This window comes from Nomascus leucogenys, chromosome 10 (assembly GCF_006542625.1).
Source record: "Nomascus leucogenys isolate Asia chromosome 10, Asia_NLE_v1, whole genome shotgun sequence".
Classification (NCBI taxonomy): Eukaryota; Metazoa; Chordata; class Mammalia; order Primates; family Hylobatidae; genus Nomascus; species Nomascus leucogenys.
Window position 1 is genome coordinate 63,009,334 of NC_044390.1, and position 13,674 is coordinate 63,023,007.

At 54.4% G+C, this 13,674-nt stretch overlaps 2 protein-coding genes across 6 annotated transcripts; both read right to left on the minus strand.

Annotated features, from left to right (window-relative positions):
- Positions 1-8: 8 nt before the first annotated feature.
- IZUMO1 (izumo sperm-egg fusion 1) lies at positions 9-6,030 on the minus strand. Of its 2 annotated transcripts, XM_003269746.2 has the most exons (10): positions 5,552-6,030; positions 4,743-5,050; positions 4,332-4,406; positions 3,571-3,657; positions 3,293-3,313; positions 2,563-2,643; positions 1,330-1,430; positions 910-1,063; positions 422-599; positions 9-149 (listed from the first exon to the last, which is right to left on the minus strand). In XM_003269746.2, exons 2-10 carry the CDS (start codon positions 4,975-4,977, stop codon positions 29-31), a joined length of 1,053 nt encoding a protein of 350 aa, XP_003269794.2. In that variant the 5' UTR covers positions 4,978-5,050; positions 5,552-6,030; the 3' UTR covers positions 9-28. The 2 variants fall into 2 exon arrangements, with proteins under 2 accessions (XP_003269794.2, XP_030676870.1); XM_030821010.1 differs by having other exon boundaries at positions 4,604-6,030.
- Positions 3,071-12,729, minus strand: FUT1 (fucosyltransferase 1 (H blood group)). Of its 4 annotated transcripts, none has more exons than XR_004032026.1 (4): positions 12,395-12,729; positions 11,560-12,192; positions 9,140-10,373; positions 3,071-3,313 (listed from the first exon to the last, which is right to left on the minus strand). XR_004032026.1 is itself a non-coding variant. In XM_030821008.1 (4 exons), exon 4 carries the CDS (start codon positions 10,369-10,371, stop codon positions 9,274-9,276), a length of 1,098 nt encoding a protein of 365 aa, XP_030676868.1. In that variant the 5' UTR covers positions 10,372-10,373; positions 11,560-11,795; positions 11,962-12,192; positions 12,395-12,729; the 3' UTR covers positions 7,106-9,273. The 4 variants fall into 4 exon arrangements, 3 of the variants coding, with proteins under 3 accessions (XP_030676868.1, XP_030676867.1, XP_030676869.1); XM_030821008.1 differs by lacking the exon at positions 3,071-3,313 and having other exon boundaries at positions 7,106-10,373; positions 11,560-11,795; positions 11,962-12,192; XM_030821007.1 differs by lacking the exon at positions 3,071-3,313 and having other exon boundaries at positions 7,106-10,373.
- Between the last annotated feature and the right edge of the window lie 945 nt (positions 12,730-13,674).

Genomic DNA, 13,674 nt, shown 5'->3' on the forward strand with positions numbered 1-13,674 from the left:
TCAGATGCTTAGACAACAAGATAAATCTTTATTGGTGCCTTGAATCTGTGGCCTTTTCTTTTGGGACCTGGGTTTGCTCTGCCGCTCCACTGCCAAGGCCAAACACTGAGGACTTGATGAAATCGATCACCTTCCTTCGACGAACTATCCTAGGGGTGGGAGTGGGGTGCAGATCATGGAACCGGTTTGGGTACTAATTGTGTGAGGGACACCCCTCCCAGCCTCCCCCTTTGTGACCTTATTCTAGCAATTATCTAAGCCTCGCCCTTCAAAGTCCTCCTATTCAAGCCCCCCGCACTCCACCCTCAGGAAAGTCCTGCTCTCAGGACTCAGTAGCCCCCAGACCGGCTTCTGCGTTGGGTTCCTGGAAGCTCCGCCCCTTACTCCAAGCCAAGCCTGCCTTCTTCAATGGGTTGCTCACGCAAAGGTAAGGCCGGTTATCAGTGATAGGCAGCCGCAGATCAGCAGCCCCAGAAGGCGGCTTTTCAGCATTTTCTCGGGCTTCAGAGGCTGGAGGGTTATGGACGACTCCGTGGTCGCCTCCCCCGGGGTTACGATATTTGGAGACGGTTTTTCCTCCTTCATCCTTTTGGGCAACACTGTTAGAGAAAGCGTAAAGAGCAGTCCTGGCAGGGCGTGGAGTTCCTGCCCTGGCAAAGGCAAGCCCGTCCCAGTAGCCGGCCATCCCAGAGATAATCACGCCTTCAACAGTGTCAAGCCTGAACACACCCAAGGGAACCCCTGTCCTCCGGGCCAGAGGCCACGCCCCCGGCAGGAAGCCACACCCCGTGCCCCGAAACCACACCCAACAGGAAGTCACGCCCCCATCGCCAAGGCCACGCCCCCGCCGCGGACCCCAGCTTTCCTGGGCCCTGAATCCTACACTTCTCTCAACCCCACAGCACTGACCTGTGACGTGAAAATTGATGATCGTGGCTGGGCTGGAATTCACAGAGCCCAGCTCGCAGCGGTAGCTGCCTGCATCCTCTGGACCCACCATGGGCTTGGTCAGGGTGGCCTCTTTCCCCTTGGACACCAAGGTCTCCGTATTGTTCCCCCAAACCTAGACCCAAGCTCAAGGGGTCACTGAGGCCTGAGGAATTCAGGGGCTGGGGGAGTACAGGGGTGAGAAGATCACAGGGCCTCAGTGTGGGAGGTGAGTGTCCAGGGTGTCACTGGTCAGGGCACGGGGTCCCCAGAGGTCTGTGGAGACCACACCTAATAGACCACCCTCCTGGGTCATGAGAATCGTGGGTGCAGACCCATAGATCCAGAACACAAGTATTGTAGTCTAGGGAGTTCAAGGGTTACAGAAGTTGAGGCCCTCACCCTGTAAAAGCTGTAATCAGTGAGGCCTTCAGAAGCCTGATGCCAGTTTAACTCACAGTCCAGCATCATGTCTTCCATTTGAGGAACCTCCACATTCCGCTCTGGGGGTGGGGGATGACCATGGGACACTCTCTCATGATTCTGTTTTTGTTTTTGTTTTTGAGATGGAGTCTCGCTCTGTCGCCCAGGCTGGAGTGCATTGGCACGATCTCGGCTCACTGCAACCTCCACTTCCTGGGTTCAAGCGATTCTCTTGCCTCAGAGTCCTGAGTGTGTGGGACTACAGGCACCTGCCACCACGCCTGGCTAATTTTTGTATTTTTAGTAGAGACGGGGTTTCACCATGTTGGACAGGCTGGTCTCAAACTCCTGACCTCAGGTGATCCGCCTGCCTCAGCATCCCAAAGTGCTGGGATTACAGGCATGAGCTACTGCACCTGGCCTCCTTCACGGTTCTTTATCCTCCCTTAATCCTCTTACATTTGTTGTAACCCCGTCTTTTCTCTTCTTTCTCTCTCTCTCTCTTTTTTTTTTTTAAACGAAGTCTCACTCTGTCACCCAGGCTGGAGCGCAGTGGCACGATCTTGGCTCACTACAACCTTTGCCTCCCGAGTTCAAGCAATTCTCTGCCTCAGCCTCCCGAGTAGCTGGGATTACAAGTGCCCACCACCATGTCTGGCTAATCTTTTTGTATTTTTAGTACAAAAATTATGGTTTCACCATCTTGGCCAGGCTGGTCTTGAACTCCTGACCTTGTGATCCACCTGCCTCGGCCTCCCAAAGTGCTGGGATTACAGGCGTGAGCCAGTGCGCCTGGCCTCTTTTTTTTCTTTTTAGACAAGGTCTCACTTTTGCCGGGGCTGGAGTGCAGTGGTATGATCATAGCTCACTGCAGTCTCCAACTCCTGGATCCAAGCAATCCTCCTGCCTCAGCCTTCCAAGTAGCTGGGACTACAGGAACGCAACACCACACCTGGCTAATTTTTAATTTTTTTTGTAGAGATGGAGTCTCGCCATGTTGCCCAGGCTGGTCTCAAACTCCTGGCTTCCCAATCCTCCCGTCTCAGCCTCTCAAAGTGCTGGGATTATAGGTGTGAGCCACTGTACCTGGCCTAAACCCTACCTTTTCTTGTCTACTGCCCCCACAACCCCATCTAGGCTCTCTCTAGACTGCCTCTCCTCTCGCCCCACCCCACCTGCACCAATTCCTCCTGCTGGGTCCAGTTCTCTCACCCCCGCAATCGTAGGACTTTCGACAAGCGTGAACCTCCTTTTTGCAGTTCTTGCACCAGATCAGAGTCTGCAACATCACACCTGGAGGGGCAGGGTCAAGACTTGTATTTGCCCACTAAGGGGCATGGCTAAAAGGAGAGGTCAGGGCTAAGGGCTGGGGCCAGGCCATCTATGACATTCCTAGATGGTCAGACGAAGGGACAGGACCAGGACGCAGGTAAGTAGGAAGTGGGCTCCAACAAGGCTCAGTAAAGAGTGTAAATAGAGGCCGGGTGTGGTGGCTTACTCCTGTAATCCCCGCACTTTGGGAGGCTGAGGTGGGCGGATCACAAGGTCAGGAGTTCAAGACTAGCCTGACCAACATGGTGAAACCCCGTCTCTGCTAAAAATACAAAAATTAGCTGGGTATGATGGCAAGCGCCTGTAATCCCAGCTACTCAGGGGACTGAGGCAGAAGAATAGTTTGAACCTGGGAGGCGGAGGTTGCAGTGAGCCGTGATCGCGCCACTGCACTCCAGCCTGGGCGACAGGGTGAGACTGTCTCAAAAAAAAGAGTGTAAGTAGAATACGACCTGCTCCCCAAGAAATCCACGGTGGAGAAAGAATACTGGAGACCCAGGAACCTCTCCAAGGCAGAGAATGACAAAACCATCAGGATCCAAAAAGGTGAGTGGGGAGGTTGACTATTCAGAGGGCAGGATGAGGGTTAGCTTCTGTAATCCAGACTCACCACATTTGTTGGGACAATAAGCTGTGTCAAAAGAGAAAAAAAGACAGCAAGAAAGAGATGACAGAGTCAGATTTCTAAATAAAAGACGATGGAAGAGGGGGTTTGGGGAAGAGCTGGGCTTTGGGCTCTTGGGTTCGAGGGAGAAAAGACTTGGGTCTGAAGGAGGAGGCAGTTGGAGAAGCTGAGGAACTGGGCTTGGAGAAGTAAGGGGCTGGAGACAAGGACTCTTGGATAGTGGAAAGAGGAGCTGGGGGACACAGACTCCCATCTTCTCTCACCCTCTTTTTGGAATCGAGCAACATAGGTGGCAAAGGTTTCCTTTTGCAAGTGCAACATCCAAAATAGCTCCTTCACGAAGAGATCACCTGGGAAGACACAGGAACTCCCAATCCCACGTGTGAGGTCCTGGAAGTTTACTTCTGCCTGCAGTCTGGCAGTCTACTTCCTGGCCTTCTCAGGAAAGGGCACTAAAATTGACCGTCTAACATAATGCCAGCTGCTGGGCTAAGCAATGCATATTTTGGGGGATGGAGGAGGGTCTTACTCTGCCACGCAGGCTGGAGTGCAGTGGTGCAATCATGGCTCACTGCAGCCTCAAACTCCTGGACTCAAGCAATCCTCCCGCCTCAACCCCCCCGAGTAGCAAGGACTACAGGCACACACCACCATGCCCAGCTAATATGTATATGTATGTGTATTTTTTGTAGAGACAAGGTTTCACCATGTTGGCCAGGCTGGTCTTGAACTACTGAGCTCAAGCAATCTGCCTGCCTCAGCCTCCCAAAGTGCCAGGATTACAGGCCTGAGCTACCGTGCCCGGCCAGCAATACACATTTAAACTGAACAACTGAGGAAGCATTTTAGAGCCAAGGGAGCTTCAAAGTCCTTTGCTCAAGGCCATACAGCTAGGAAGTGGCAGAGCAGGCATTTGAACCTGGGCAGTCTGGCTCCACAGCCTAGTATCTGATCAAGAGACCAGGCATCACTAATGCTGGCTTCCCCGAGAGATTCTGGACTCCCACCCCGTTGATGCATTTACCTCTTACATCACTGTCTGTGATGCGTTTCAGATCCTTCAGCAAACTCCAGGACCCCTTTTGCAGTGTGGCCTCATCTGTCAGAGGAGATATAACCCCACATTCCAGCCTTACTCTCTCATTGGCGCGCCTAATCTTAGAAACTACAATACCCATGAGGCCACTGGGCAAGGATAGGCCTGGTTAAGGACTCAGCCGCCCGTTGCCTTCTGGGAGTTGTAGTTTTATTACATAAAATTGCCAGCTGAGGATAGGGAAAACAGTATTCACTAGCCCCGGGGAACCTCGGAATCTGCATCTCAGCCTTCTCCATTCCCGAATCCCGGAGACCCTGCTGTCAGCCTCTTCCTTCCCCTGGTCTTATCTCTCTCCTTTCCCAGGACCCAGAGGTCCGTGGTCCCCCCTGCCCTCACCAACGACCCCCATATAGGCATCCTCATTAAGCGACAGTTCCTGGAAATCCTTCACGGCGTTCTCTACCCTTTCCATCATGGCTTTGTGATGCTTCACATCCAGGTGGCCAGGCAGGTAATCTTTCTCCAGGGACTTTAGCGCCAGCATGACAGACGGGTCACATATAACACACCCCTCGGCAGGAAGCAAGCAACCGGCCAGCGCCGCACACAGGAGGGTAAAATGTGGCCCCATTGCAGCCGGCGCGCACAGTTCCCGAAGACCGTCAGGAAGGGTGCTCTCACCCCAAACCGAGAGCAGGAGAATGCTAAACGGAGAAAAGCCAAAATCCATCTTAAGAAATCCCACCGGGCCGCCTATCCATGGGGTCCGCAAACCTCGAAAAGAGGATCTTCAGGAAATCTCCAAATAAAGAGGACCTATGTCCTTCATCAAATGCCTCCGAAGTGTGAAACTGAGCCCCAATCCAGGGGACCCCAAATTTAGGGTTCTCACTGAATCCCAACTGAGAGATCAGAAAAATTATTAAACAAGAATCACTCATAAGTCCCCAAACTCAGGACCTGGAATCTCCCAACCCCATGCTCCCCTTCCCAAAATCCCAAACTATGGAATTTTCCAAGTCCCCAGATTGACGTGATCCTGAACTCTAACCCTTAAGTGGAACACTGAGGCACTCCCCCGCCAGCCCCCCAAAACCTGTTGAACCTCAAGCTGAAGATTCAATGCCCAAACCAATAAATGATCTAACACAGACCCAACCACGATATTATCAAACTCGGAACTCCTTCAAAACCAAAACACATACCAGATTCCTAGACCTGAGGACCCTACTAACAATTAAGCAAGACTCCATGCGGTCCTTCAGACCAGGGTGCCCTTGTTCACCCTTCCCCAAAACTAACGGGCTCCCAATTTGCAGGGCGCACCCTTCTGCTTAGAAAAAGGAGCCCCGATGCATCCTGAACAGTGATGCACCCTAAACAGCCGCTCCCCGACCTTGATTCCTGACTTGTGGCTTCTAACACTAGGGTTCATTGGGGAGCCCGGTCCAGGTTCTGAGGGCTTTTAAAGAAGAAGCCGGGGTCATGACCACCTACGCTAATTTTCCCAGGGCTAAAATCAAGGATTTTGTTGGGGACGAGGGTAAGGTTGGTTGCGTAAAATCGAGAGCTTTTCGACGGGTGTCAGTCACGGACGATCCCCTCTCCACAAGGAACTCCTGGAACCACCTCCTCCGAGCTTCTCACGTGGGGGCCCGAATTCCTTTATACAGATTCCTTGGCGTTTTCCTCGGCCCCACCCAGAAACCCAACTCTGTCTGATTGGACTGTAACAAAGGGAGGCCCCGCCTATCGCTCCATGGCGTCACAGAGGCTGCAGCCTTTTTGGACTAGAACTTTCCCAGCATCTACCGAAGAGGAAGCCTCCTGACTGCTCTGGCTTCCAGAGTCAAGGACCGGACTCAGGCCTTCAGCTTCCTCCCGTCCCCTTGCCCCAGGAGCCAGGCTTTGGGCTAGATCCGGCTCCCCAGGCCGCTGCCGCCCCCACCGCGGTCCTTGGAAACGGCTGTCGAGCCACGAAGTGGACATTTTAGCCCTAAGACTACGACTCCCAAAATGCCTTGGGGCCTCTTTCTCTGTAGCTGACTAGCGCTGCCAACCTCATAGCTTTCCGGGAAATGTAGTTCAATGATAATCCGCTCCCTCCTCCGCCTCTTCTCCCCACGCGGAGGTCCCAGTGGGAGGAGAGGACTGGGGGCCATTACTGAGGGTCCAGGAGTGAGCAACTCGGGGCTCAGACGTTTGGGTCCTGGAAGGTCTCTCTCTCCTGCGTGATTGAAACAGGGAACCAGAAAAACAGGGACCACAACTCACACAAGTCCAGCAACAAGGGGCTGTCAGATCTAAGTAGGGACGGTACTCCCAATCACGAGTAATAAAAATCCTCAGGGCCGGGAGTGGTGGCTCACACTTATTATCCCAGCACTTTGGGAGGCCGAGGCGAACAGATTGTCTGAGGTCAGGAGTTCGAGAACAGCCTGGCTAACGTGGTGAAACCCCGTCTCTACTAAAAATACAAAAATTAGCTGGGCGTGGTGGCACACGTCTGTAGTCCCAGCTACTGGGGAGGCTGAGGCACGAGAATCACTTGAACCCGAGAGGTGGAGGTTGCAGTGAGCCGAGATCACGCTACTGCACTCCAGCCTGGGCCACAGAGCAAGACTCGATCTCCGAAAAAAATAAATTACTTAAAAAAAATAAAAGTCTTCAGAAGTGCCCCGTCTTTTCCTCCACTGTCTTACACACACACACACACACACACAGTGGCTCTGGCTCCAAAAAAGCTACAGAGACACGGGTCAGTGCTGTAGACTTTTAATTCATACCTCCTGCTCTCTTACCTGTGGCAGCTGAGTTAGGAACAGCACTGTAACAATTGTAACTCTAACCCCCTGATAAGCCTACAGGCATGGGGTCTGGATGAGTAGATATGGGGTGTGATCAGAGCTGACTATGTTTAAGGTTTCTTCTTTCACCTTCCAAAAAACAGCAAGGGGCTCCTGAGATCTCGACAATCCTGTCCACCTTGGCCAGACCTCGTGCTCCTGCCTGGATCTGAGGCTGGGTCCAGGGTCTGCATACCTTTAGATCCTTGTATCTCAGACCTGCCCAAAGCCAGATGTAGTGGTTCTGGGAGTTCAGGGGCAGACAGTGGTTAGCAATGAGCACAGTACCTGCCAGCTTGTCACAAGCACAGAGGGTGTGTTTATACCTGCACACTTCCAGAAAACAGATCCCAGACCCTCAGCGGCCCACCTGCAGACAAAGACCAACTTCCTTCATTGTGACAGGCAACCTGAACTCAGACCCAATATATGGAGCTCTTGGCAGTTTATCAGCTTAAAAAAAAAGTGACCCTGGATCCTGGAAAGTTCTGCTCCAGAAGCTGCACCATTTTAGCAGTGATCCCTCACCCCACATTCACATTTTAGCCTGTCTGCTCAAAACAAACAAACAAAAAAATCTTTGAGGGGCTGTGGGGCTGGTTGGACAGAGTCCCGCTCTGCTCACCAACTACCCCAGCTTTTCCAGAGACTGTGAACAGAGCAAGACGCTGGCAAACTAGAGATGGCTTGTTTTCCATCTCAATTTTTCCAGCAATGGTGGGACATTCATTAGATGCTACAATTAGGTTGCACATTCATTAGATTCTTCACTTGGCCAGGTGTGCTGGCTCTCGTCTGTAATCCCAGCATTCTGGGAGGCCAAGGTCGGAGGATTGCTTGAGCCCAGGAGTTCAAGAACAGCTTGGGCAATATCACAAGACCTCGTCTCTACAAAAATTAAAAAAAAATTATCCGGGCCGGGCACGGTGGCTCACACCGGCAATCCCAGCACTGTGGGAGGCCGAGGCGGGCGATCACGAGGTCAGGAGATCGAGACCATCCTGGCTAACATGGTGAAACCCTGTCTCTACTAAAAATACAAAAAAAATTAGCCGGGCATGGTGGCAGGCGCCTGTAGTCCCAGCTACTCTGGAGGCTGAGGCAGGAGAATGGCGTGAACCCGGGAGGCGGAGCTTGCAGTGAGGTGAGATCTCACCACTGCACTCTAGCCTACGCTACAGAGCAAGACTCCGTCTCAAAAAATAAATAAATAAATAAATAATTTTAAAAAAGTATCCGGGCCAGGCACAGTGGCTCACGCCAGTAATCCCAGCACTTTGGGAGGCCAAGGCAGGTGGATCACGAGGTCAGGAGATCGAGACCATCCTGGCCAACATGGTGAAACCCCGTCTCTACTAAAAATACAAAAATTAGCCGGGCATAATGGCATGTGCCTGTAGTCCCAGCTACTCAGGAGGCTGAGACAGGAGAATCGCTTGAACCCAGGAGGCGGAAGTTGCAGTGAGCCAAGATCACACCACTGCACTCCAGCCTGGGCAACAGAACGAGACCCTGTCTCCAGAAACAAAAACTAAAAAGATTCTTCACCTTAGTTATCTGGATTTCCAGAACCCCATCCTGTCCATAAGGGCCCTGCAGGGTTCTTCACAGGCATCAAACCTGGTCCTCTCTAGAACAAGTCTCCCTCTAGAATCACTCCAGAAACACAGAAGGGGACTTGGTGAATGCTTGCTCTGGACCAATCATATGTTCCTTCAGTCTTTGGAGGACCCAGGGGAGAAGTGACCCCTCTTCTGGAATAGACCGGAAGGAGAGTTCCCCATTCCTGGGGGCAGCCATCTGGAAGTACTGTAGATATGGGCTGGGAAGAGCAGGTGGGCACTGTGGCTTCTAGAACTGCCTGCCAGCCATCAGGAAAAGATGTTTTGCTATTCTAGAATGTTCAGACAGTTCCAGAAAGGTCCCCCTTCTCTCCAACTCTCCCACCTGGAATCACTCTGGATACGGGCACCCATTTGCTTCGGGAACACTACAAGCTTCTCCAGAAGATGCCAGGCCTCTGGGGCCATGTACTACTGGCTCTAGAAAGATCAGGCTATTTCAGAAAGTCTCCCTGGCTCTCAAGGCTTAGCCAATGTCCAGAGTGGAGACAAGTCTGCATTAATGCCCACCCACTCGGGCAGGAAGGCGGCCTCCGGCTTAAAGATCTTCAGGAACTCAGAGTCTGGCAGGGTGAAGTTGGCCAGGTAGACAGTGTCTCCGCCAGCCAGGTAGGCAGCCCAGAAGCCGAAGGTGCCAATGGTCATAATGGTGTGGTTGCACTGTGTGAGCAGGGCAAAGTCTTTCCACGGTGTAGCCTCCTGTCCATCGCCAGCAAACGTCACATCTCCCTGGGAGGTGTCGATGTTTTCTTTACACCACTCCATGCCATTGCTGGTGACCACAAAAACGGGGGCTTCGTGCCGTGCCCGGAACCAGTCCATGGCCTGCTGGAGGTAGGCGCTGTCGCCCACCACACCCTTCCAGCGCTGAGGCATAACCTGCAGATAGTCCCCACGGCGCACGTGGACGCCGACAAAGGTGCGCGGGCGGTCCCCCGTGCGGCCCAGGCGGAGCCGACCCAGCACCCTCTGCGCCTCTTCCCGAAGGTGGTCGTGCAGGGTGAACTCTCTGCGGATCTGTTCCCGGAGATGGTGGAAGAAAGTCCAAGAGCAGGGGAAGCCAGAGAGCTTCAGGAAAGGATCTCTCAAGTCCGCATACTCCTCCGACATCCAGTCGTGAAGCTGCAGCTCCCGCCACGGCGTGTGGCTGTCCACTTCTGGGGCCAGCACGGGCAGGGTGATGCGGAATACCGGGGCCAGGGCAGCATGCATGGCAGGCAGGATAAAGGCCCGGCGGCCGTTGAGCTGGGCCAGAGCCAGCAGCGTGGCATACTGTCCCATCTGATTACCAAACCGGCCATCGGGGTAGACAGTCCAGGTGCCGGAGAGGGAGGCAGGGTGCTGGGGACAGGAAGAGGAGGTGTTGGGGCCCATCGCAGTACCCGGCAGGCAGAAGAAGGCCACTGGGGGTGTTACCAGGCGGCGGTCTCGACACAGGATTGACAGGCCTAGGCCATGTGGAAAGCTGTCTTGGTGGATATGGAGGAAGGAGATTACAGAGAGGACACAGACTAGCAGGAAGGCCAGGCAGAGCTGACGATGGCTCGGAGGCCACATGGCTGCAGGGGAGGAAAGACAATTAGCAAATGCACTGAGGCTGAGGAGGGATGTGGGGGAAGGGAGGCGCCTGGGGTGCAGCACTCCTTAGTCCCAGGGAAAGAGGAAGTTAAAGGTTTAGACTCCTGGGGCTGAGGTAGGGAGAGAGAGCCTGAGTCCTAGGTTTCAGGGATGAGAGCCTTGGAATTTCGGGGCATGGGGATTGGAAGACAAGTGGTTTTCAAGATAGCCATGGTGTGGCTGGGCACTGTGGCTCACACCTGTAATCCCAGCATACTGGGAGGCTGAGATGGGAGGATCCTTTGAGCCTAGGAGTTCAAGATCAGCCTGGGCAACAGAGCACTTTTACAAAAAAATTTTAAAATTAGCTTGGCATGGCCGGGGCGCGGTGGTTCACACCTGTAATCCCAGCACTTTGGGAGGCCAAGGCGGGTGGATCACCTGAGGTCGGGAGTTCGAGACCAGCCTGACCAACATGGAGAAGCCCTGTCTCTACTTAAAATACAATATTAGCCGGGCATGATGGCGCATGCCTGTAATCCCAGCTACTCGGGAGGCTGAGGCAGGAGAATCGCTTGAACCCGGGGGGCGGGGGTTGCGGTGAGCCGAGATCGCGCCATTACACTCCAGCCTGGGCAACGAGAGTGAAACTCCGTCTCCAACAAAATAAATAAATAAAATGAGCTTGGCATGGTGGCACATGTCTGTGGTCTCAGCTACACCGGATGCTAAGGCGGGAGGATCCCCGGAGCTCACAATGAACCGCGATAGCACCACTGACTGCACTCCAGCTTGCGCGACAGAGAGGGAGCCTGCCTTAAAAAAAAAAAAAAAAAAAAAAAAAAAGTGGTCCAGGTTCCTGCACCTTTCCTGAAGGAATCTCGACTCTCCCCTCCTGTAAGGTCCGCTGATACTGGACTCTTCCACCAGCCTGTTTCTCAGGAGTACCTGTCTGTGAGGCGCAAAATCCACCACGGAGGTGGTGATGGGAAACGATAGTTCAAGTAAAACAAGAGAGGCTGGAGGGTCAGGAGCGGAAGGAGCATCTTGATTCCTGGAGGAGTAATGGCTGGGGAGGTGGCGGAGATTCCTAGGGCCTTAGGAAGACCTGGAGAAGAGGTTGGGGGTGCACCTCCTGGCTCTGAAGGAGTTGTTCCTGGGTCCCAGGCACCGGCAGTCCCCACTTACCCGAGCTGCTTGCAGGTGGCAGATCCACAGTCCCCTTTGCGTGGCCGGAGCGCACCGTCCGCAAAGGCAGGCCACATCCGGCCACCCCTGGAACGCCAGGCGTCCGGCTATCCGGCCCGGCAGCCCTCCCCTCCGCGCAGCCTGTCCGGACTGGCAGCGAGGGCTTGGGGAGGAGAGGAAGGAGAGGGCGCGGCCGGGAGTTTCGCTGCGTCCGCCCTCCCCGGCCGGGCGGATGGCTGGAAGGTGGAGCCCCGCCCGTCACTTGGCGCCGAGCCCCAGCGCCCGGGGCTAGGGCGATGGCCCCTGGGCCCACCGCTCCCCAGATCGGGGATGCAGCGCACCGCGCCCTGTCCCTCCGCCCCGGCATTGACCTGCGCGAAGGCTTCACCCGGGGCAGCCTACCTGGCTTCTGAGCAGCCGCGGCATCATTGCGTGGACCAGGAGACGGAGCGCCCAGTTGCAATGCTGGAGCCGGGAGGTCCAATCCGCCGCCCTCTCCCTTCCGGTGCCAGGGCTTAGAGTCGGCCCCCGACACCTGGGTGCTTCCAGCCTGGCCACGCCCCAGCGGCTGGGCAGGGCCCCCGCACCTGGTCCCGGCGAGTGGAGCGATCGTCCGCCCTCTGCCGTGTCCTCCTGGGGGATGGAGAACCTGTTTGCCAGGCTGCCGCCGGAGCGCGCGAGGGCCTCCAGCCTGCAGGTGCCCCCGCGCCCACCAGGGTCTCCGATCTCCCACATCCCCCGCCTCACCGTCCGCACTCAAATTCCAGAATCCCAGCCCCTAGTCACTCCTTTTGGGGAATTCTAGGGTCCCGTGCCAAACTGCTGTTTTCCAGACCTGCACTGCACAGAGGCAACCATTCTCAAGGCTGGAGACCGGAGTGGAACAGGGTCTGTTTCCCACGCTGTCAGCGGGGGCCGTGGCTGCGGGCGCCAGAGACAAAGGCCTCTGCCCGCTTGTCACCTAATTAAAGCATTTTCTCTGGTCCGAGGCCCACCTCCAGCATCGCCAACCCCGAGCAGAGCAGACTGATGTAGGGTCCAGCCCTACGGGGCTTTGCGGGTGGTTGTTCTTCCCCTGTGCGGAGACGAGATTGTAAGAAATAAAGACACAAGACAAAGAGATAAAGAGAAAACAGCTGGGCCCGGGGGACCACTACCACCAAGACGCAGAGACCGGTAGTGGCCCCGAATGGCTGGGCGCGCTGATATTTATTGTATAGGAGACAAGGGGGGCAGGGTAAGGAGGGTGAGTCGTCCAAGTGACTGATAAGGTGAAGCAGGTCACGTGATCATGGGACGGGGGTCCTTCCCTTTTAGGCAGCTGAAGCAGAGACAGAAGGCAGCATACGTCAGCGTTTTCTTCTCTGCACTTTAAGAAAGATCAAAGACTTTAAGACTTTCACTATTTCGGCCGGGCGCGGTGGCTCACGCCTGTAATCCCAGCACTTTGGGAGGCGGAGGCGGGCAGATCACAAGGTCATGAGATCGAGACCATCCTGGCTAACATGGTGAAACCCTGTCTCTATTAAAAATACAAAAAATTATCCGGGTGTGTGGTGGTGGGTACCTGTAGTCCTAGCTATTTGGGAGGCTGAGGCAGGAGAATGGTGTGAACCCAGGAGGCGGAGATTGCAGTGAGCCGAGATCACACCACTGCACTCCAGCCTGGGCGACAGAGCAAGACTCCATCTCAAAAAAAAAAAAAAAAAAAAAAAAAGACTTTCACTATTTCTTCTACCGATATCTACTACGAACTTCAAAGAGGAACCAGGAGTACGGGGGGAAAATGCAAGTGGACAAGGAGCGTGACCATTGAAGCACAGCACCACAGGATGACTGCGGGCAGGCCCAGATAATACCCAGCCTCCCAGAAGAAGCTGGTGGAGCAGAGTGTTCCCTGACTCCTCCAAGGAAAGGAGACTCCCTTTCACGGTCGGCTAAGTAACGGGTGCCTTCCCAGACACTGGCGTTACCGCTTGACCAAGGAGCCCTCAAGCAGCCTTTACATGGGCGTGACAGAAGGCTCACCTCTTGCCTTCTAGGTCACTTCTCACAATGTCCCTTCAGTACCTGACCTTATACCCGCCGGTTGTTTCCTGGTTATATTATTAATAC